We start from the raw sequence: 23,533 nt of genomic DNA on the forward strand, positions 1-23,533 counted from the left end.
TATTGTGTTGCACAAATGTAATTGCTGCTATAGCAGTAGTGGGTGTTGCGGACAATGCCAATTCCTTGAGCTATGAGACCTCTTTGAACACACCAGGTTTTAAAATATTTAGCAGAAAAAATTTTAAGGAGATTTCTTACCCTGGCACTAAGAACAGAGCTGGCCCATGTGAGCAGATGCTGATGCAAAGCAGTCATGTTTGCTGTGAAGGGAAACGGACTCCTCAATGCCACTGGAAGACTGCTGTGGCAAACTAGAGGCGCCTGTTGACGAGGATGCGTGGCGAAGGAGACAGTGAGGTCCATCCTTTACTTGCCATTTGTTTTACTGTCTGCAAGGTTCCTGCAGTGTTATTTGTTCCTGTAGTTATATTTGCAATCTTATTTTTAACTTCTTGATGTTTGCAACTCTGAGTTAACCATAAAAGTTCAGAAGAGGATAGATGTCAGCTGAAGATACATTCTGCTCTCAGTTGTGTTGTACAAATATAAATAAGTCAATGAAATTATTCCAGGCATCCAGCACAGTAAGTGAAAGAACAAAGCTGTAACACTGAACATCCAGATTGTTCAGTCACAGTAATCCAAATACGAGCTTATATAAACAAGAGATACGTTTTACATAGGAAAATGCCTTCTAAGAATAAGTAAAGTTGAAAAATAGCAAACGTGTAAAAAACAGTGACTTTTCTCGTAAAAGATATAGTTTTTCATGGTATTTAGAATTACAGAAAAATAGCATTAAAAATCTTTATCTTCTCTAGATTGCAGCCTACTTTAATGACATATTCTTTATTTGAGTAAAAACTGAAATACTGCTTCGCAGAAGGCCCTTCCACGCAATGTTTCTTGCTGCCATACGCTGCACTTGGAGGTACGGACTCATGGGCTACAGAAGAGCAGAAGAAAGAAGGTTTCACATCTGCTTCATGTCTAACCACATCCAAGCCATAGTATGGCAACAGAAACCTGGTTCTGTCACTCCTGCAGCCATGACATTTCCCCACAAGTAAGAAAGAGATTCACTGCCAGAGAACCTTTCCACACTGAAGAAATCTTCACGCTCCTAGTCCAGGCAGGTCACGGCTAATGTGACCGTTAGGAAGGACAACATCAGACCGTGATCCCCACCATAAGCTACAGATCCAGCAAAGCACATCCTCAGGTCCCTTTGACTTCGTCAGCACTCCAGCTCTTGGCAATACAGGAAGTGAGCCTATGGCTCTGGGTGGCCGTTATTTGTTGAAACGGCATCAATCACCCAGAGCGTGAGGTGACAAATGAGTCTAATAGCTGCAAATATTCTCCAAACATAATGATGTATTTTTTTAAAAACACAAAAATGTATAGCTGCTTTTCCCAAGAAGCACCAACAGAAATTCAATGAAGTACATAATTTCAGAAGAGGACTCCAATGGCTTCTCCAGCTTCTTATTGGTACTATATTTCTACAGATGATGGTGATGGCACCATTTATAGAAAAGGAAAATTTACATCCTGGGCATGACCAGATTTATAATCAATTTCCCATGCTCTCCAGTGCACAGAACATTCTTTGTATTTTAGTTGTTTCTAAATAGTCCATGTTTAATTCAAAATGTGCATTTTTCCTTTAAAAAAATCTAATTATTTCAAATGCATTTCATTTTGCTCAGGGTTAAAATGTTATTGGTAATAAAAGTCAGAAGCAAGGAGAGAGAAAAAATTAAATTTGATGTATGTAAAAGAATATTAAAATTGATGCAATTGTTTCATGGTCAATCAAAGTTGTAAGATTTGGGATTACTACACAAACTAGTGAAAAAACATCTAAAATAAAGAGCTGATATTTTCTATGTTAGAACTATCTAAATTTAATTGAATAAATGTAAAACTGTTAGTGATGGAAGCGTGAATTGAAGCCAATAAATCAGCAAAAATAAGCTGATCTTATGGAAGGTATTTCTTCTGAAAATGAACTGTTAAAGGTATACAGTAATAAATATAACAAGCCATTGTTTGTCTGCGCCACATATTTCTGGGATATTCTTGTGCATCTTCTAATTCAGCTAGGCAGCGTTTTCTAACACATCTTACAGGAGCACACCTTATTTATCCAGGGATGAGGCTTCATGTCATCTGGAAAACAAAATGCATTCAGCTGCCTTAATGATTTTACAGGTTGAGGTAATATGCAAGATTTTGTTTTTAAAAAATAAGTTATTTTACAATCTTTTCATAGAGTAATAAACTCTGTAATTTTTGTAATGGAATGAAAACTTTCAGTACCAACATGCTAGTGTTAAAAAATCTACCTCCAGCTGACTGTTTGCTTTATAATTGCTGTACTACAAGAAGCAATATGGAACCCAAACAGCTCCAGAGAATGTGTGGCATTCCTCAAAAGTTTTCTCCTGAATAGCTTTCTCCTTCTTCTTCCTTTTTTGTTTTAAAGGAAAACATTCGGGTGGGTCAGCAGAAAGATAATTTCTGTTTTAAATTAACAGACTGTTTGCATTTCCTCTGCAAATATAGTTTTCACATTATATGTTGTTTCTTTCAGCAGAAATATTCCTACAATAGCTGAAAACAGAAGTAACTGGAAGTCATGCTAACAAGTCATTATATTTTAATTCTGTCATGGCTTATTGGAATTCCACAGAAAAGCACTCTCAATCATCAGTTTTTATCTTCTTGATTTCTTCTTCTTTGATGTATGGTAATATTTATAACCTGAATTTTAAATATCACTTGTATCAGAAACACTGCTTAAATAGGTACAACACCTTTCATGAGTGCAAGAACATCAAGAAAGCAGCACATGCTATTTTTTTCCCCAGTATAAATGATATTTGGTAAATTTATCATATTATCTATCATCTTTCTGTCTATCTGTGTCATAGACACAGACACACACACGTTTTCTTGATGTCCACGATGTAGTCTTCTGGCTTTACAGTTTGATTTACTTCTAAAAAAACCCAAAAAACCACAAAGCAAAACCTATGCGTTATGACACTAGTAACCCAGAATGCTGATAGGATGTGACACTACATCTACTGCAGTGGAATTATTATGGATTCATCTGTGCCTACACTGGAAATTCCAGAAATTCTTTCTGGGATAATTCCTAGGCACCAACAGTCTATACACAGCCACTGAGCAGTATGGGCCATCAGTGCCTGTGATCAGCGGGCTGCCCCTACATTGCATCCTCTTCATCATCATCAACAACCTCCAGCGCTCCACTCCTGAATCAGCCCTTATTTACTGCTACCTACTTTTCACGATAATGCAAATACAGAAAATGAAAATAATGGGGTTTGCAGGTGCTTCATACTTACAAATTTACTGAATATTTACTTTTACATTCTGCCTGCGTACAGATCAACAGCCATATAGGTGACACGATGCTGATTTAAGCAACGTACTCTCCAGTGGATGGAATTTGGAGCTGGTAAGCGAATATTCGGTAATTATAACTTGCCTGATAACAAGCCAATCACAATTTCAGTCCTGTATTTTTAAGCATGCTGTGGCTAATAAGAACTGTTGTTCTTGATACATTCTCATTTCTATTTGCTGCAGTTCTGTCTCCCACAGACTGTATTTCAGGGACAGAGATCTTTCCCATCTCTGTGCCGAGGTCTATCTAGGACAAGCAACTAAGCAAGAGTGCGAAAACTGCTCAGATTTTCACCATTATTTGTGATACACCCAGAACTACATTCTGTCCTGAAAAGTCAAAAAATGAAGAGGGAAAAATTTAATATGGGCAATGTTTTTGGGATGAAGGGGTGGGAGAGATGATGAGCTGCAGAAGGGACCAGCTGACTCAGGCAGAGATTGTCCGGCCACTGAAGGCCATAAGCGCATGGGGTTCTTATCGTTTACACGGTTTTCATCCAAAAGATAGAAAACACTGTAATTTCCACCTGCAGCTTCCAACTCAACCTTCCATTTAAGGCAGCTCCATTTCCCTCTATTACCAAGTGACGTAATAGTCCATTGCCTAGTCTAGTGCAATATATCTGTTGGGAGAAATAAGAAGCAAGGGGCCCCTGTGCCTACATAGTTTTCATGACTTCAGCTCAAACCTATGCCTTTTTCTCATAACAGCTATGCTCGCAGAACCCTCCTTAATGGGACTGCACCACATATAAACGCTAAGACAACTCCAGTTGTGTCAAGTCCTGCTGCAATCCTCTTAGATGTTGACTGACAAAATTCTGAGCATTTTCAATCCCCTTAAAACCCATCTCAAGCAACTCCCTTTGGCCAAGATGATCTGCCCTCTGGACATGTGAATTTTCCACCATGGTTTTTGTACAAGAAAACTTGGTGAACAGGTCAGACCTAGAGGTCTGACTTATACATCCGTGTTCACCCAGGTTCAGCCTCTTTCTCTGTTTCCCTAAATATGGAAAATTTATCTGATAAAATGGAAAACACTGCTGGGAATATTTATTTATATTAAAGAAACACTCTTAGGGATAGTGAATTCTTTACAGGGGTTGATATGACTAAAAGTCAAGTTTTACAAAAAGCTGCTGTAATTCTTATCTGATTATTATGTTCAAGGCCAGAGCAGAGACAAGTTTGAAAAGCCAAGGCTTTGCATGTCAAACAGAAGTGGTCCTCAGCATGTGGGGAAAATGGCAGTGATAAACCTACTATTAGGCATCTGAGAGAGAAGCCTAGCACCTCCTCTGTGAGGGGGCTAAAACAGCCATGAGTCACTATCACAGGTAATGGCAGCTTGTAAGCACACGAAGGCAGCAACTAAAATCCATTTTGCTTAGACAAGAAACTGCAGTCTGATATTTACTTGTGTCCATCACATGTGAAAAGTGTTTACTGTGAATTATCCAAGAGAAAAGTGCAGGTTGAGGGGTTTCATTACCTATCTGAGAGTAGTTCAGATCACACACTGAACACAAGAAATCACAGGTAAATCTCAGATTGCTGTCTCGGGTAGTCAAATGGATTCCTGCTATTCATCTGAGTATATGCCTTTTTCTGCAATTGCTGGAGGCCCACACCTGGAGCAGTGAGAACAAGTGCAGACACACAGAAAATGTGAAAGTAAAGTAAGCAGAGTAAACTTTATGTGTTTTTAGAAAATTAAATCACTTCAAAGTGACTCTCAGTCTAATGTCAACGTTAGAGACTGCACCTTTAATTAGAAAACACAACGCACAGATATGTCTGTTGACAGCTGCTCTATAGCCTTCCCGATTCTGGTAGGACCCTTTCTAGGAATAGCTGGAATTCCTTGCAGGTATATTGTCATATTTTCACCTTTTCCTCATTAGAAGAGATAATAAAATCAATATACTTCTTAACATCACTTTCACACATATCACAACAGATTGTAAGTGAAGTGCAAGAGACTCCCAAAACACATATACATACTTTTAAATAAAAACTTATAAATGAAGCTTGTAAGTTTGCCCAGACTTCAAATATGTGTGAGAGAGATTCTGAAGTCGCAGGTTTCACCAAAACAAATGCTGACCTTCCAGGCACTCTCAGATTTCAAGATAGGATTCAAAGTGAAAGCACCTGAGAAACACTAGAGAAAATCATAGCCAACTGTATATCATACTATTGTTTCAACATTTGCCGCTAAAAGTGGTAAGTTTTAAGTAAATGCATTGTGTTACCAATCTTTCCTTTCAAACAAGCACTTCTGGCAGAAGTGTCTTAATTTCTTATCACAGAATTTCATCCGCACAAGGAGCAATAAATAATTCATGTTCCTAGCTCTTTGTTGTGTGTCCCTGAACTGCACAGAGCTGGAAGGCTGACAGCTGTGTCAGGACAAGCACCAAAGATCTGACATGACAAGTGACTAACAAGTTTCTTTCAGTCTATAGTGAAAGAAGACAATGGCGTAAAGTGCAAAAACGAAATCCTGAAACAAAATGAAACTGTTTCTTTCTCTTTACCTAAGTGTTTGCTATGAGCTTATTTCCGACCCATAACCTCTGGTCATTTTATAGTACTGCCCAACCCCCTTTACTCCTCACATTCGCCTGGCCATTTACGCCTGTCCACGGATCAATATGAGCAATTCTTGGAGAAATACGATGTCTCCATGACAACCAAGCCACAAATTCTCAGTGGAAAGCAGTGAGACCAGTAGTGAAATCTCCTGAGGTTTTCAGACCTATAAGACAAGATGTCTTAAAATGCAGGAATGGACAGAAACAAAAGCCAGAGTAATTCGTTGTTTATTACTAGTTTAATGATGTTAGACGGACCGAATGGAACCCAGTTTTTAAGTTTAGATGCTTTATCAACATGTATTTTTGCCAGTCAATATTCACCTCCCGACAGGCTTCTATTCTTCCCATCACTTCACATGGATATGCAGAGTGCGAAACTGGATATTAAAGTTCCCATCCAAATGTGCACACTTTGCCACACAGAATTAATTTAAGGCTACAATGAATGTTATCTTTAAGGTACATTAATTGTCACCCGAACACTCTAGTGCCACCTTGTTTTAACTCTTTCTGACCTCAGAACAAATCAGAACTTGGACAACCTACATTTTTTTGCCATAATCTTTGTTGAAGGGACTACAGACAGTCTCTGAAGGAGGTGCCATACACCACAGATTGTAGGTGCAGTAAGGAATTAAACTCGGCTCTTTCCCAAGTTGCTTATCTATTTGTGTCTAAATCTTAGGCTGGTTTCTGCTGTACAGCATTAAGTCCAAGCCTATGTGGCTTTAAAATGAATACGACAATTCATTGGTTTCAATTATTCTAACACACACTGGTGCTCATTTCTGTGGAAAAGATGAAAAGGCAATGTAGTTCAAATCAGGTATATGACAGCAGTTGAACTCCCAAGGAATCTTGGAGGAGTGGAGTGTGCTGAAATATAATCCCCCAGACATGGGTCCTATCTGGGTTCTGAGATGACTTAGGGGACCTGACATGGATTTCAGACTGCACCCTTTGACTGAAAATTAAATCTCAGCTGTGTTCCTTGGGGAAGGATCAGGGGACTGTTGGCAGCTGCCCCCTGTCAGCACAGGCTGCAAGATTTGGAAATCTCTTAACTAAGCTGACAGGCCGCAGAGACGATGAATCAAAAATATGATACACGGATCAGCACACAAAGATGCGAGAGGGTACACAGAACTAGATAAAGCAGGGAAGGAAAATATCAAGTGAAGAAAGATGTTTAACACTTTCACTAATGAGGACTACGTGCAGGTTACGTCTATGGTTTACATGGGTCAAGCTCACAGTTTGCTTAAAAGATCTAGTATTTAGTCACACAGAATGTTTTTAATCAGCTGTGACTCGATACACTTTATATTTAATTGTTTCCCTTTGGGATTCATTTAATAAATTTCATAGATATTCCATAATGAGAAAGATAATGAAACTACATGAAGATAAATCTTTTAGTCACCAAAAATGATGCACTTTATGGATATTCCTGTATTTAGCAGAATCAATGTTAAGAGCCATTAAAAATGAAATAATGATTGTGAGCTGATTTAAAGAAAGGAATCAAGCTATTTAACACCACCAATTTGCTTTCCTCCAGAAATACAGGTTTGAATGTTGGCTGCTGCACGCAACTGCAGTATATACAGTCCTTCTAATTTTTCATAATCTCATGCTACCTTCAAAGGGTCAGACGTCGTACATATATTAAGTAAGCAGTGTAGTCCAAAATTAATTATAATGAACTAGTAGTGTCAGCTTTCTTTTTGGTCATAAAGCCTTTATCCTTTCTAAGACCTGAATTCTTGATGAAAGAGGAAAGGATAACAGCTCCACACTGTGACCCCTGGAGGTGACCATTAATTTGACATTGCAGCTGCTAAAAAGGAAACAGCATTACAACGTGCTTTTTTTACAGACCCAAAAGCTGTGTCAGATTTATCACTTGATACTTGGTGACTGTCTTTAAGTGCCTCTCACCTGGACTCTCAGACTCTTCCAAGACACATCTGTCAGGCGTATCCTCCACATCTGGGAAGTTTGCCGAGTTTGAGCTCTTGTCATGCTTCAGCGCACTGACTGGAGCAATAAAGAACAAAAACGGGGAGGGAGAAAGGTAATGTATTCAGAAACAAACACTTCCTGGTTTTCTGCAGAGCTTTCAGTGCTGAAGACATAATTTGTAAACACAAATAATAGATTGAAACAAAACAGAAGCTCGAAGTACTTATATGCAACCACAGCACAGCTGAAAAATCCATGGACAAGAATTCATTCAGGGAGAAATCTGAGGCATTGGCTTAAAAGTGAACGCTTTGAAGTAAAAAGAACGTTTTTTTTCTTATAGAATCCTAAAATAATTTAGAAGCCATAAAAAGTGCTTGTCTGTTTCACCAAAGAAGCCGTTAAACAATATAAAAGGTCAATTAGGTGGTTTTGTGATTGCTGGAGTCACTCACCAGGGAGAGAAATGGTGTTTGTTTTAAGATGAAAATATGTTGTATATAACAAGCTAGAGTGTGTAATAAAATCAGTGATAATTCCAAAGTGCAGTATAAACCAGACCGAGTTGCAGTTTAGGGATTACCAAATTCGATTTTTCTTCTTTACTTAATTGATAAAAACATTTTCATGTCAGAGCAGGAAAATATTTTCATGGAAACAATTATTTGTCTGTATATGACTTCGTAATTCACCTGGCTTTAGAACAAATTTAGAACATAATTTTTCCTAAAGAGAAGAGAGGTGTTTCCCTTGTCAATGTCCATTTCCCTCTCTTCTGCTCCATATCTCCATATGGAGCCACAAATATATCTTGAAGATAAAGTATAATTATTAATCAATGTATTATAGAATAGTACAGTAAAGATTAAATCCCAAATTTTCAGTCCATTAAAACTCTTAGCTGATTCCATTTCTTAGGAAAATAGTAGTGACTAGAAAATACTTAACTTTCTCTAATATCTAGAAAATTAAGTAAGGTTCCAAACTTCCACGTGGATGAGGGTACCAACGGCTACACACAATCTCTGTGTAGTTTTGCCTTGTGTTTTAAAATAAAAAATTTGTTGCCTTATAAATTTTGATGGATTTTTTTTTTTTTTTTACCAAATGAATATTTGGTGAAGGACTACTCAATTTAAACAGTCATTTACATTTTCCAAAATTATGAGTGAATCAACAAGGCCTCAGGACATTACTCAGACAGGAAGAGCTCAAAAGACACATATTCTGTTTCAGAGCTCTGTGCCTCCCATCGGTTCGCAGCTATTGATCTCAGGTCGCCAAAAGGTTCCATCATTCTCGACTCCTCCATCTACAGAGTCCATTTGAAGCAATCAGGGCTTCAATACAATTGTGGAATTAGATCCTTGAAAATACAATATTAAAACATAATAAATAACAAAATCTATGATAGTGAGACCATGCATTTCACCTGAAAAAAAACCCAAAACTGTATATTTTGCTTAAAGAATCCACTTTGGATGGCAACTAACCAGTATATAAAACCCTGCCCAGGTAAATCATGAACACTGGTTACATTTTCTAAGCTTACAAAAAGCCAGTACACTTGTATCAATGGTCAACTTATCCACGTGAAGAGGAGTTTTAGTTCTTGTCTCTGCCATGGAAGTGTTGACATGACAATCTGAATGAGGTGAGTTGACACTGAAGAACAACTTACAATAAATAACAAATGTTCTTGCTGACACAGGAAAATGCTACGGCATGAGCAGGAAGAAATGTCTTCAAAGATATCTGTGCTTTTACAACATCTAAATAATTTTCAAACACACTTTGAAGGCCAGGATTCACACTCCAAAAACAAAAATTGGAAAATACAAGTACGCATATTTTCAAAAAACCTGTTTTGTACTAAATTTATTAGAACATTCTTTCTAGAACAGTTCTTCCCATTAAGCAGTCAGTTCCACTGTGCTAAGATTGAGTCATTACAGCTGCATGAATTTAAAAGTCAGAACTACTCTGAAGTAGAGCAATAGGAAAATTTCCAACAGAGTACACTGTGAAAAAGGGAGAAAACAAAAAGTAGGGATATGCCTCTGCAGAGAAAGAGAAACATCACTAGAGCTGTCATCTCTAAAAACACAGCAGTGACCAAACATTCAGAATCAGCCTTTTGAAACAAATGGTGGGTTTTCACCCAGTAAAGAACTCTCATAGTGTGAACCAAGGAGGGTTTTCACAGCACTAAGCATTGGTCCCAGTCAGGAGACGGCAGGTACTTCCCTCGCTGGAAGTCTGTGCTGTAACTGCTCTTGAATGGGATCAGGACAAACCTGTTCAAGTGCTCTGTCCCAGACCACGTCAGTATAAGTCATATAATTTAAACTAACCTGCCTGATTTTACAGCAAAGCAGAGCTGAGCAGCATTTTGAGGGAAGGTACAAGGTTCAGCTGAGAAGTAACTCAGAACATAATGAATAAAACCCAGGTAGAAGCAGGTCCATACACAGATGAGATACATCAGAAGGAAGGTGTGAAGTGAGCAAGAAAGAAACCAAGAGAGGCAAGCAAGATCCTTGGACAAAGCAGGGGGATCTCCAGTTGATAGGCTTGAGTAGAGATTGCAGAGACTAGAGGCGATTCAGGAGAGGATGGAGTCACTGAAAGCCAAGAAAGACAAAAATGAGAAAAAAGGGATCGCAGGCAGAGCTGGTATGGCTCAGAAATGACCAAACCCAATGATGATACACTTGCACCCACAGTTGGTGGCAAGAAGCCATTAGGAACAGTTTGAAGGGAGTGGAAAGCACGATGGAAAGGGTTTTCACAGGGATGGAGAGGCAGACCTCTAGACAACTTGTTTTAAAAGAGCTGATGCAGAACGAGGTTCAGCAGGAAAAAGTGAAGGGAGGGAAACACTGATTTCAGAAACGCAGGAGACAGGCTGGGGCAGGCTGGGACCAGGTCACTGGTGCCCATGGCGGATGTGTGTCTTAGCCCTGTCACTTGCTCAGAAGTACACATAACTCCCTAGACAAAACTTCGGCAAATAAACTTCACAAAACCCCAGTTTATGAAGTTACACAATGAGTGTACACAGTGAGCAAGAAAGGAGTCCAGGCAGAGACCTTCAGGTCTTTCTTTTTTAAAACATCACATGTTATATGCTCAATTTGAAGAGAAAGGTTCCTTAAAAATATCATAGAACAACAAAGGGAATTGAAAAGTTAAAAACAAGGAAAGAACAGTCTGGCCCAAATAAAGAGTGAAAGTGAAACATGGAATTATGTAATAATGAAAAAAATATTAAAAAAATCTTAACACTGACACGTATCTTACTGTATTTTCCCTTAGGGCAATAGGATTTTAAGTTCAAATGTCAATAGGGGAAATATTGTTCTTAATTGCTTATACCTACGATGCTGATGGAATTGAAGCTACTTCAACATCAGCTGTGATTTTTATTAATTCTGAGGATACTCTGTCCTACTGTGGATTTAAATGGACCTTAAAATTACTGTTGCTTTCATCTGAAAGCAAATTTATGTAGCCAAAGTGATGCAAATGTCTGGAGTATAAATAAGCTCCAAATCCACAAGTCAGAGAAAAAGTTAAGAAACAACAATTTCTGATATAATAACTCAAATGACATTTTCTTTCTACTCAGTGAAATGTAATTTCAGTTATTACATGGCCAGTAGAATTTATCTTTGTTAGCATGGAGGCAAGGCAAAAGGATGGATTTCATTGAGGCAAATGACCTTGAACTTAACATATAAAAATGACATAAATCTGCATTGTACAGGATCAATCTTGAGAACTGTGGTAATTTTTTCTGATACATCTTAATAAGCTTCTAAGAGTTGTTTACTGAACTTGATACCCATTCTTTTACATTATTGAAACAGAAAAAAAAACATTAAAAAATAGGTATAGAATTTCGAATAGTAAAAGAATGTCATAGGATCATAGTATTCAATGAACCATTAATGTAAATAGTTTCAAAATATTTCAAATTCCACTAAATAAAACCAAATTATTTCCAAAAAGAAATCACAGGCTGATTGGTGATCAGTCTACAAAAGAACAGTCTTTATGTGAATGAACTGTTCAGTGATAAGCTGTTCTTTGTGCATGTACACTAATCACTAATTACAGCAACAACTCAGCACTATAATTTATTTCTACATGTTTTGTTTAAACTCTGAAAAGCACTCTGGAAATATCACACCTAAAGTCTAAATAACTCGCTCTGCATACCTATTTTCAGAGGGCAGAAACAGTGGAGAAAGAAGTTTGCGTAACACAGGTGAACAAACCAGTTAGGTTTTCTGATAAGATGCCTTTGTTATTGGTAAGGTGGATTAGTAACTTAAAGACAGTCTATCTGAGGAGAAAACAAGAACCTATTTGTCATTCAAAACAAGTGGATAAGGCAACAAAAATTATTTTTCAGTCAAAAACATTCAGCAAGATAGCCTATAGGTGACAAATACATTTAAGGTCCAATACAGAATACAAAGCAACCTGAATCTAGATAAAACTGCATGAAAACAAGCTGTAAAGGAAAACAACTTTTTTTTTTTGTTAATGGATGAAACAATCATGCTGCAATGTCACTTCTGGGATGTACGGGATCTGCAGGCACTTACCGTGTTATACCCAAGCAGCTTGATGGAGAGCTGGGCAATAAATGCTTTGAGCGCTATTTTAAAAAGCACGTTTCATAGATATCATAAAAAGCATAAAACCAGCTGCACTTACTGAGACCAGGTATCATCAGTGCTGCGAGTCCAACAACCATACAGTAACACTTCACCAGAAATTTCTCCTAAACTCCACTCTGAAACGCTGGGAAATCCAAAACTTTTTTTTTTTTTTTTTTACATTTAATAGCACAGTAGATTTCTATTCCACAAACTTCTCCAGTTTCCCCTTAAACATGCAGAATTTTCCCATCCTTAACATTCTGCACCCTAACTTGCCTTAATGTGGCAAGCTCCATTGTTTTACCACGTAGGCAGGCACCTCCTTTGGTTTGTTTGTGCATGTGCCTGTAAGCTTGATGTGAAACTTCTTCTTGTATGAGACAAGGCGTGAGTACAAGCCCTGCACACCCTCCATGGTGCTTGTGACCGAACTGTCCTTCGTTTTATCCCTGCAACCATCCCTGTTCCAGGTTGAGGACTACCACCCTACTTTGCTTTTTCCCCATACTTTGATGCCAACCTAAAAGGATATGATTATTTCACGGATATTATCCATGAAAGGGCAAGTGAGGTGTTAGCAGCACTCACCACAACCACCTAGAAATGGAAAAAGCAGGCAATGAAGTTACACCAGCCCGGGTGGAGCAGCCATCCTGCCGTTACGGTGACAGCGCTCTCCACTGCGCAGTGGGCCAGCAGGCGGGGAGTCAGGTATCAGGTAGGCTGGGATGTGCCCCTGAAAACATCAGGGGCCCCTCGGCAGGTTCTGCAGGTGATACTCTCATTTACAGGTCCTGGCACAGTCTTTGTCTTTGTTGTCACTGCGTGAATGCTGGTGACTCATGCTTAGCTTGTGATCCAGATCCTTTCCTGAGAAACTGCTGCCTCGCTATTTCCTCCCCATCCTGTCTCTTTGCAGAAGATTAATCCTACCTCAGTCTAGATCCTTGCTCTTGTCCTTATTGAACTGAACCCTATTTTTTTCCAAACCATTTTTCAGGCCATATAAACCACTAATTCATCTCACTGACAGAAGACATCAGTTGCTGGTCATTTCATAATTTTTAGTGTCATTTAAGAAAACCTGCACTGATGTATGTAGTTGTCATTTAACTGCGAATGGCTGGTTGTTATCTTCTGATGATTAAATATCACACTGGCCCAGTCTTCATTACATTTTAATTTTAAGAAGAGAAATTAAGAAATCAACCTGGAGGAATACATTATTAGCCCAAAGTGAATGCTGCAGCATACAATAGTTGGAACTGTCCTTGAAATAAGCCAGCATGGAACAAGCCAAACTGGAAGCTACAGCAATTTAAATCCATTACACTGAATGCAGAGGCAGGACCTGATATTACATTGCAGAGTTCAGTTTGCAGAAATACTAACCCACGTGCCTGGGGAAGTCTGAGCTTGCTCTTGCAGTCTGTGAAGACACATGCAAACAAAGCTCATTCCACTCGCTAGGTGAATTGCAACTAAAGAGCATTTTTCCTGCTGCAAGTGTGAAATTTCTTTTACGATTTTTACGTATTTTAAATTAAAAAACTTGCGAAATTCCTTCCCCATAGCTGAGGACAGCGTTATTCCAGACAGGAAACCTGAAATTTCCAGTGATTCTTCTCCCAACATACCCTGAAGTTTTATTCACCCAGAGGGACTTCCCTACTTCTCTCAACTAAAATATAATGGCACATAACAAATTATGCTCTCAAAGGACATCCCATTTTTGTTTCATTAGTGCAATGAAACATTCACTCAATTTTAAAGCAGTTGTCTTGATCTTAGTGGTGATTTATACCAGAACCTGTCCATGTATTCTATGTAGTATATATAATAAACCACCTAACTAGTTAAATTTGTCTCAGTGGGTTCTGCTGCAAGAAATAAAATACTTTCCCATAAAATCCCACACATTTACTGCACAGCTCTGAAGCATATGCTTCTGTAAAACTCAGGAGGATTTAAACAAGGAAAATGTAAGCCCAAACTGTATTTCACTAATTCTTCTATCATTATACATTGCTTTTTATTCTCAATGTCCTCTCTGGCTAGAAAGCCAAAATTTCTGTTTTCCAATTTCCCTAAATGTGTGTTAGTGCATATTTTAACCAAACGCAGTGTAAGACTGAATCATTTGATGAACATTATTTATGCCTCTCTCTGTTTTTTTTCAACTACTAACTGGGAGGCAATAGAAAAACAATTTTATGGGAATTAGTAAAGAAGGCCAAATTTCAGTTCTGATAGTTACTAAAGAATTAGTTTGTTTTTTTTTTTTTTTTAATTAAAGTGTATAGCATCTCCTCACCTGTCCAATTTTCTAAAAATATATAGCAAGGTCCCCCTGGTTTCTGCACATTAGATCAACGGCTTGGGAGAGTACATACTGCAGATACAATTGCCTATCAGTGTATCAGCAGCTTCTATAAGAACAACAAACAAGCAAAGAAATATGTATTTTTAAAATTGCATTATTGACAGTATTGACATTATTATTTTCATGACAGTAGATTGATTTGCTATTCAAGTCTAAAATCATTAATCAGGGAATTTTCAGAGGATTCTGATTCTGTCCATTTCTACAGAGGAATTCTAGCTGTAGATTGCCTTAATTTGCTTTTAAAGCCAAAATGAAACAGAAGTGTGCAGCACAGTTATGACACTGACAGATCCCTGTACATAACGTGAATGTTATAGCTTGCATTCTCTTCCCTTCTCTCGATCAAAGCTGTCCAAATCGCTTAATCCATGGGAAAAAAATACACACAGAACCTCTTTATTAACCTCTTCTGGCCAGATTATTGTTATTATTTTGCATTATGGCCTTGAAGATGTATTACTGATAGGGACGTAAAGCTAACTGCAGCACAGCAGGACGCTGCTGAATGGCTGCTGTATGGAAGTGGAAGTACTTATTTCCAACACATTTCTGTGATGCTCCCTACTGTTAAAATGTTATCTGACTTTAAAAGATTTTCAGTTCAATTGTAAGCAGTAAGTAAACTCGGGCAGTACGGTTCCGTATGCTGAAGAGTTTCACTAGCTGGTCAAAGAGGCATTATTCCAAGAAACTAATGCTGTATAGGACTGCTTCCTGGTGGCTGAGACCTCTGATTGGCAAAAGACAGTGGACTTTTCAGTCAGCAAGCTAGTTACCCATGGATGTGGCTCAAGGCTGACACATAGATTGACTGGTTCACACTAATTTACTTCACACAGATTCCATTTATCTCCTAGAAGATCCCCTGGCAGCAGCTTATAATGGCATATCCTAGGATGCCTGCCTGCATGAGTTTTTAAAGCGGCAGAGCTTGATGAATCTAAGTCCAGAAAACAGTTCACAGATTGAGGACTAGGTGCAATCAAAAAACATCAAGTAGCACAGCTGGGACTTGCTAGCTTGCTTGACTGGTTTGAGCAGCTGAGCATTAACTACGCTTGCTTTCCTGCTGGCAGCTCTGTGTCACTAGGACAAATAGGAGCACTACCCGACAGAAAGAAAAAGAAAGAAAAAGAGAAAAAGAGAAAAAAAGAAACAGAGAAAAAGAAAGAGAAAGAGAAAGAGAAAGAGAAAGAGAAAGAGAAAGAGAAAGAGAAAGAGAAAGAGAAAGAGAAAGAGAAAGAGAAAGAGAAAGAGAGAGAGAGAGAGGAAAGTTGCAGAGAGATTATTGCTTTGCATGGATACTATTAACAGACGCAGGAAAAATTAATTAGAACATTGAATCTTTATGCAACTCCAGGATTATCAGACTAAATAATGCTCTGGTTAGAAAGTTTTGAGGATAGGAATCTGGAAAATTTGTTTTGGTCATGCTAACAATTCCTAGGGAAAAGACCTGAATAAAACTAAAGCTGTTGCCATTTATTTCCTATTGAAAATAAAATGATATTCGATCTAGCAATACAAGCAGAAGGAAAAATAGTTACCAATATACTAGGCTTTACGTTATAACAAGGTGAGGTACAGGTCAATGCAATCCCTCACCTCCATAGAGAACAACAGACCTCAATAGGTGCAAGCTTATAAATTGTATTTTTAAAAGGACTGAAAATACAGGCTTACACTATAGCTCTCCAAATTCAGATCGTCAGAGAATATTCTTTAAAGTCCTTCTCAGAAAGGAAGCAAAAATTCATACTATTAGACAGTAACATTTAACAGCATATGTACTGTGAGAGATCCAAAGCACATTTAGTACTTAGGAGGTTAAAGACTCAGCTGTAGTGCTAGTTGATGAAAAAGTAGGATTAAGGCTTTAGTATGAGTCTTGACATGATCATGTTGTCTGCCTGCTGTCTTAAGCTTCGAAAAACAGCTGGGATCATCTTCTTATAAGCTCCAACTCAAAGATGTTTAAGCAGTTCCCAATCCAATTAAACAGAGGTAAATATAAGGAAGGCCCTACTGAGCCAAATCATCTTATTTTTTTAATGAAAAACAGCATAATTGCAGGTTACACAACTCCTTAATCTCACTTTAAACCTAACAGACTGCTGCCTTAGAGTGCACATGGCAGGCCCAGTTAACCCAAGCATTCTGTATTGGTGTGCTTAATTTTTTATCATTATCCTTTATTATGTTACTTGTAATCCTAAAAGCCTATGATTGTGTCCAGATATTTGGCAAGGATTGTACCTGGATATACAGGGATTCCTCTTCTAAGAGTAATGGATTAATTGGATAGTCCTGTGTGACTAGTAGAGGGTTGGCAGTGAAACTGGTATGCAGGTTTTAATTTGCGAAGTCCACTTCCTTCTTCTGTTCCTGTTCTTCAACAAACTGCCCTTTGGAAGATCAGCAGTGCTGATGCAGTAACCTATCTATTCTCACCACTAACGTGACAGTGCTGTAGGAAAAACGCTGCCCTACAGAGGGGGCTGCTTACTAAAATCCTCTTCGTAAAAATTAACAGAAGATATGGAAATCCTATTTTTCAGACGGAATTGCAAGTTCAGTTTAAAAGCGGCTATCTCATGCACATGACCCAGTCATAGTATTATTACTTAAAGGCTTAGAGCATCAGGCCACGTATTTTCCATACAGTCAAAAGATTTTTGAGGTGTGCCTATGTGATCATACCGTGCCAAGGTATGTATTTTTTAAATGATTACAGCTAATACCATAAAAGCAAAAATCCACCTATGTAATCCTTCTGCTTTGTACTATAAATATGCACAAGGACATTCTCCAAGGATGTAAAAGTACAATCTCATCAGGGACTACTTCAAATACAGGCTCCTCATGTCCATAAGAGCAAGAAGGAAATTTAAATGATCAGGAGCGAACTGTTTGCAGTAGCCATGTTACATTATGCATGATTCTTGGCTGCACAGGATTTAGTTAATGATTTCCAGTTACATGGTTAAAGAGTTGTAGTGAACTGGTGTTTAGGGCAGCAAACTAGCATCCGACAAATTTATATAATTTTGTATTTTTTCCCAAACACCAGCTACTAGGAGTGGCTGTCCCTTTGTGGGTGGCTGGAAATTCATTTTACATACACGGACAATGACTCTGGGCTGTGTTATAGAAGCACGATTCTAGATTAATTTTGAGGCAGCTACACTTCTGATGCATATGAGCAAATAATCTGGACTTTTCTATTCTGAGAATTAATAAGCAATATTTGTTGATACGTATAAGTATCAGAAAGGTGCATTATTGAACTGATAGGTGATACATAATTATGTTAATAATGAATATGGACCATCTGTGTCAGTTACCACAAAAGAGACACAGGTTTGGGAAACACTCTCCTGTTTAAAGCACTACAAGGTACGTCTCCAGAAAATGTGGCATTCCCTTAAATAAGTAGACAAGCAAGGAGCTGTGAAGCAGTTAATGAGTAAAAGATGACCCCTGCATAATACTGCACCTTCACTCCATTTGCCTACACTCAACTTCCTTCTTCAGACCATCAGCAAGAGGTATCTGTAAGTGGACAAGAAAGCCTGGACCCTCCACTTTGAGATGGGTAACGCGCAGGTAAGACAGGCACTACGGGCACTTCCAAGAAGATGGGTACCTACCGAGGTGACTGACAAGTCTCTCTGTGGTTCAGGGGCTGTGCAAAGCCACGTCTGTGAGGAACAAAAAGCATGGTTCCAAAAACCGTGGGTGATCTCCTGCTGACAGGTGAAACACGGTACAAGACCACATTCTTACTGGAGTTAAGCACCACAGGGGTATGAAGAGCCAAGGATTAATACAAATGTGAGCTTCTCCCTGCTCTCTTGGGTACATTTACGTGCTACACAAGAACATGAGGCAGAACCAACCTAGATGGAGAAGGGGCAGGGCTTTTTAAATGTCAAATTCATTGCACTTTGCTTAAACCAGGTTAGTCAAACATAACAGGAGCATGCTGCTCAATGCTGCCAAGCTTAAAAGTTTGCAATCAGTTTTGGTGCTGCCCACTTTCAGCATAAGACTCCATTCTTCAGAGGTATAAGGTTTTTTTTTTTTTAAAAAAAAAGAAGTTTTATTTCATTTCTTTTTAATTTTTTTTTTTTAACTGTCAGCCTTTTGGAGTTTTGAGCCTTTATTCCTCAAGAACATGTAATTTTCTCTGGGCTTCTTTTGCTTTTAGTAAAAGTTAATACTTTCGTATTATCACTTTGCTATAAGAACAGGGACTTTCAGAAAAGAAAGAAGATACCGTAAGATTTGCCACAAAATTATGAAGGTTGGTGAAATGGCATTACATTCACTGACTGTATTTTCATGGGAGCCAGGTCACTAGTTAGAATTGGATTTTTTGTTAATGTCTGATCTTGTTAATCCTGAAAGCAAAGATTTCTAGTGCTTTTTGAAATATAACTACTTAAAACTATCTGGAATGTCTTTATTTAGGTGTTCTGAAATCTACCTGTTCCAGGGTGTTTATCTGTGCACATCTGTGTTCCAACTCACACGTAGAAAAGGCAGGCATACACTGACTATTTGGAAATAATCCAGTCCTCAACAAGAAATTCCACATGGGACTCTCCCACCTGTCTCCTGCTGGTAGTTCCAGTTGTATTGCTGGTATTCTTCTCTTTTACTGGTTGATCTGTTTCTGTTCCTATATGCTTTCAACTACTAGCTTGTCTGCACAATCAGAGGTGAATCTAAGGACAGCCATATCTACCCCTCCACATACGGAAGGATAAAAACAAATTCAGTGTTCCAGGAAACAAAACTGCCAACTAGAGGTTGCACATTAGCTCGCAAGAGAGTGAAGTGGAAACGCTGCAAGGAACAAAAAAGGTACAAATGTGCAGCAGGACCTTTGTTGTCGTTTCAAAAGCACAGTGCGATGGCTGTAGCACAATTAGCAGAGAACACTGCATCCTTGTGAAATAAATCACAGAATGCTCACCACCTGCTCGGGGCACTGAGTTCATCTCGGTGTTAACTAGGTGCACTTCTAAAAAAGCGATAGGGCTGCTCTTGATGTACCACAGCCTGAGTTTGGCCAAGGTGGCTAAGCAGCAAGCAGCATATAAATTTCTAATGGATATGTAAAAAAGATTAGAACAGATATTGTAAAAGTCAAAGGACTTCCCATAACTACATTCAAAAGAGCAGACGACAAGTTCACTTTCACCAGAATATAAATGGTGCTCTGGAATCTGCCTATTCTTTTCCAAAATAACCCAAATAAATTCTCAGCTCCAAAATAAAGCCTCAGCCTTCTTAGTCAAATGTTTGGAGACTGCACAGCTCTAGCACAGCAGTATACCTAATTTCAACAATTAATTAAATGCACAAAGCCTACTGAAACTCATAGGCACCCCAGGTTTTGCACACGGGTCTATGTGGGACTTGGAGAGCATGCAAACAGATTCACTGTTTGTGAAAGGCACTTAGTACCTGGGTTTGTCAATTCACTTAGAGACACTCTTTGTTCCTAGGGAAAACTAAAAGGCTAAAAACCAGATTAAAATAATTCTATCAGTGTAAAGAGTTAAATTCGGGTTTATAGCATTTGGATTACAGCAGTATTACCATGTTGTATTATTATAAAACACATCATCTGTATCTGTCCGACGCTTTCACAGTTGCATTCAGAGCTGCCACTTCAGGCTCTGTTCCAAGGGAATCACTCAGTCAGTCAGGGCTAAAGGAAAGTGAAAACGTGGTTTAGAAGAACCAATCACTTGGTCTGGTTCAGTGCATGAAAACAGCTATTGAGTGCAAATGAATAGTCAGGGCTCACCTTCTTCCTCGTCTTGTTTTTTGTTCTTACAATGCCACCCACTAAAGAGGAGACTTTTTTATTCATTTCTTTGGTACAGCACAGTCTTTTGGATGTATATTCATTTTCTTCCCTTTACTTTTCACTTCTTAAGAAGTTTCACTTAACATTCAATGTAAAGACAATAGAGGGATTGTCCTTTCTCTTTGTTCATTTAGTTCTAGCACTTAACCCTGCTTAATGATAGGAATAATGATGGATACACATAAAGACATGCCAATCTCCGAGCACTTAAATGTTTGTTAAAAGCGGAAGATAAAACTTTTTTCACTAATCTACTTAGTACTCGTTTCTATAAATTTTTCTTCTCATTTAATCTCTGCAGCGTTATTGTACAATTGCTTTTGACTTCTAACTTGTAAACTTGATTTCTTTCATCTACAGCAACGGCATATTGTAATGGGTCTGCCTGAGTTGCAGCCCTCACCGTGCTGTGCAGTGGTAGCTAGATAACACACCAGGGTTTTGACTGCTGCTGAGGAGTGCTCACACAGCATCAAGGCTGTTTCCCCAACATTTCCCCAGTAGGCTGGGGGTGGGTAAAAACTTGGGAGGGGACATAGCCAGGAGAGCTGACCCAGACTGACCAAAGGGATATTCCAGCCCACAGGACGTCTGCTCAGCAATATAAGCTGGGGAAAACAGGAAGAAGGGGGGCACATTCGTTTCACGTTTGTCATCCAGAGCAACCGCTACGCGTACCGGAGCCCTACTTCCCAGGAAGTGGCTGGACATCTCCTGCTGATGGGAAGTAAAGAATAAGATCTTTTGTTTTGCTTTTGTTTCCACGCACGGCTTTTGCTTCATTAAACTGTCTTTGTCTGCCCCACGTGCTTGTTGTTCTATTTTCTTTCCCCTGTCCAGCTGAGGGGGTGAGAGTGATAGAGTGGCTTTGGCAGGCACCTGGCATCTGGACAGGGCCAAACCACCACACATGCCATTCTCCACATTTCTCCAACCTAAATTTTAGAACATTTGAATAATTTTTATGATACTATGAAATGTATCCTTGATCTCTTCTGTATACACACCTCCTGCCAAGTATCTTTCATGGACACGTAACATTCATAACACGCAGAAGCAGGAATGACAAATGTGGTTTTTCACTTTGTAAAGTACACTGGGATATGTCTGGGGTGTTTTGAAAGTGTGAAGATAGAAAGTGTTTCTCAAACTGTCACATACTGTTAATATTTATTGTACCATGATTATAATAGAGTTTGTGTAATAATAAAGGCTGAAGTAGGACCTGGGGTTAACTCAGCTGTGAAAGCACATGGAGATGTTTCCAAAAGATTCAGAAAGAATACTGAGAAACCTCAACACAGCTCATCTATGCTAGAAATAGATTACTTGTTTGGGAGCATGGGGTCTAGTTAAAAGCGAAGAAAAATTATGTATAAAATTACAGAAAACCTGCAAGATACAGATATTACTTATGAACAAGAGAAAGTATGCACTTCAAATCCTGCACAGGGCTAAGTACTATCGTGTAATGAAATACTGGATTTCATTAATATCCAATAACTTTGTTTAATTTTCAGTTAAAAACCCCTCAACCACAAAGAACCTTAATGTGCCATCAGAGCAGCTGTAAAGAACACGAGACTGTTCTTAAGGCTAAGACATTTGTTAAAAGGACTGCTGCACCGTCTATAACTCCCCCCACAACTGCACTCCCAGCTTCCCACACCTGGAAGAAAACACCTCATTCCAACCAAACATCATATACACCTTGACTTTGTACTAGTATTATTATATATTATTTTTCTCTGCTACCGGAAATACCGAAAGATAATAGCTGATAACCTTACTGAATACTGATTTGTGACAGAGCTTCGCTTACAAATATGATTGACTATGGGTATTTGAAACACTAAAAATAAACTATTCACAATGATCTAAGTACTTCTATGAATATAGATGTTCAAGCTTTTTACATAATTTTAATTCAGTGCCTACACATCTAAAGTACTTCTCTTAGTTTATGTATATATGGTTGGCCATGTTTTAGACACATATACATTCTCTTACTTAAAGAATATGTGTTTTACAGCAATATTTAACAAACCATAAATTTACTACAGTATTACTAGAGGAAATCCATTTCCATGAAAGCTGTATATTCACAGTATATTGTTGAAGTATATATTGCATTAATACTTCACTGTGCTTATAAACATTAATATAGGTTATTTGTTTATTACTGTGTCAAGGTTATTCATCATATGCAGTGTCAGAAAGCACAAGCTGACATCTCATATTGTCTGCTTCAAGGGCAAGACCAATGTGACCTTTGGCTCCTTCTTTTAAAAAGGATGAAATCATTCCACAGGAATAATGCTGAACTGCACAACTCCCTTTAAGAATCAATCTACCATTTATGGTTTCCAATTTTCCATATTGCAGTATGGCTTGTTAAGATCTGATGGCTAATTTTCTCTTCCAAGTTTAGTGTTCAGAAATTCCAATTTTTCTTACTGTAACATCATTTGTGCTTCCTATTTATCTACTATAGAACAAAAATGTCAAATCATCAGTTCTTTGTTAATTTTGCCAGGGTCCTTGATCTTGTTTGGGACTGAAATCATTCTGGCCATTGATTCCATAGATCTAAATTTCATAATCAGAAAATATTTTTAAAATATTTTGGATTCTCA

The 23,533-nt window shown here is 38.3% G+C and overlaps 1 protein-coding gene across 1 annotated transcript in view; it reads right to left on the reverse strand.

The window, feature by feature from the left end:
* Positions 1-2,061: 2,061 nt before the first annotated feature.
* The window catches only part of WDR72 (WD repeat domain 72), a 109,304-nt gene continuing 87,832 nt past the window's right edge, over positions 2,062-23,533 (reverse strand). The window contains exons 18-19 of the mRNA XM_009948463.2: positions 7,931-8,029; positions 2,062-2,117 (exon numbers count right to left, since the gene is read on the reverse strand). Coding sequence (XP_009946765.2) covers positions 2,062-2,117; positions 7,931-8,029 — 155 coding nt within the window. The remainder of the gene's footprint in view (positions 2,118-7,930; positions 8,030-23,533) is intronic.

This window comes from Leptosomus discolor, chromosome 11, assembly GCF_034619465.1.
Source record: "Leptosomus discolor isolate bLepDis1 chromosome 11, bLepDis1.hap2, whole genome shotgun sequence".
NCBI classification, from domain to species: domain Eukaryota; kingdom Metazoa; phylum Chordata; class Aves; order Leptosomiformes; family Leptosomidae; genus Leptosomus; species Leptosomus discolor.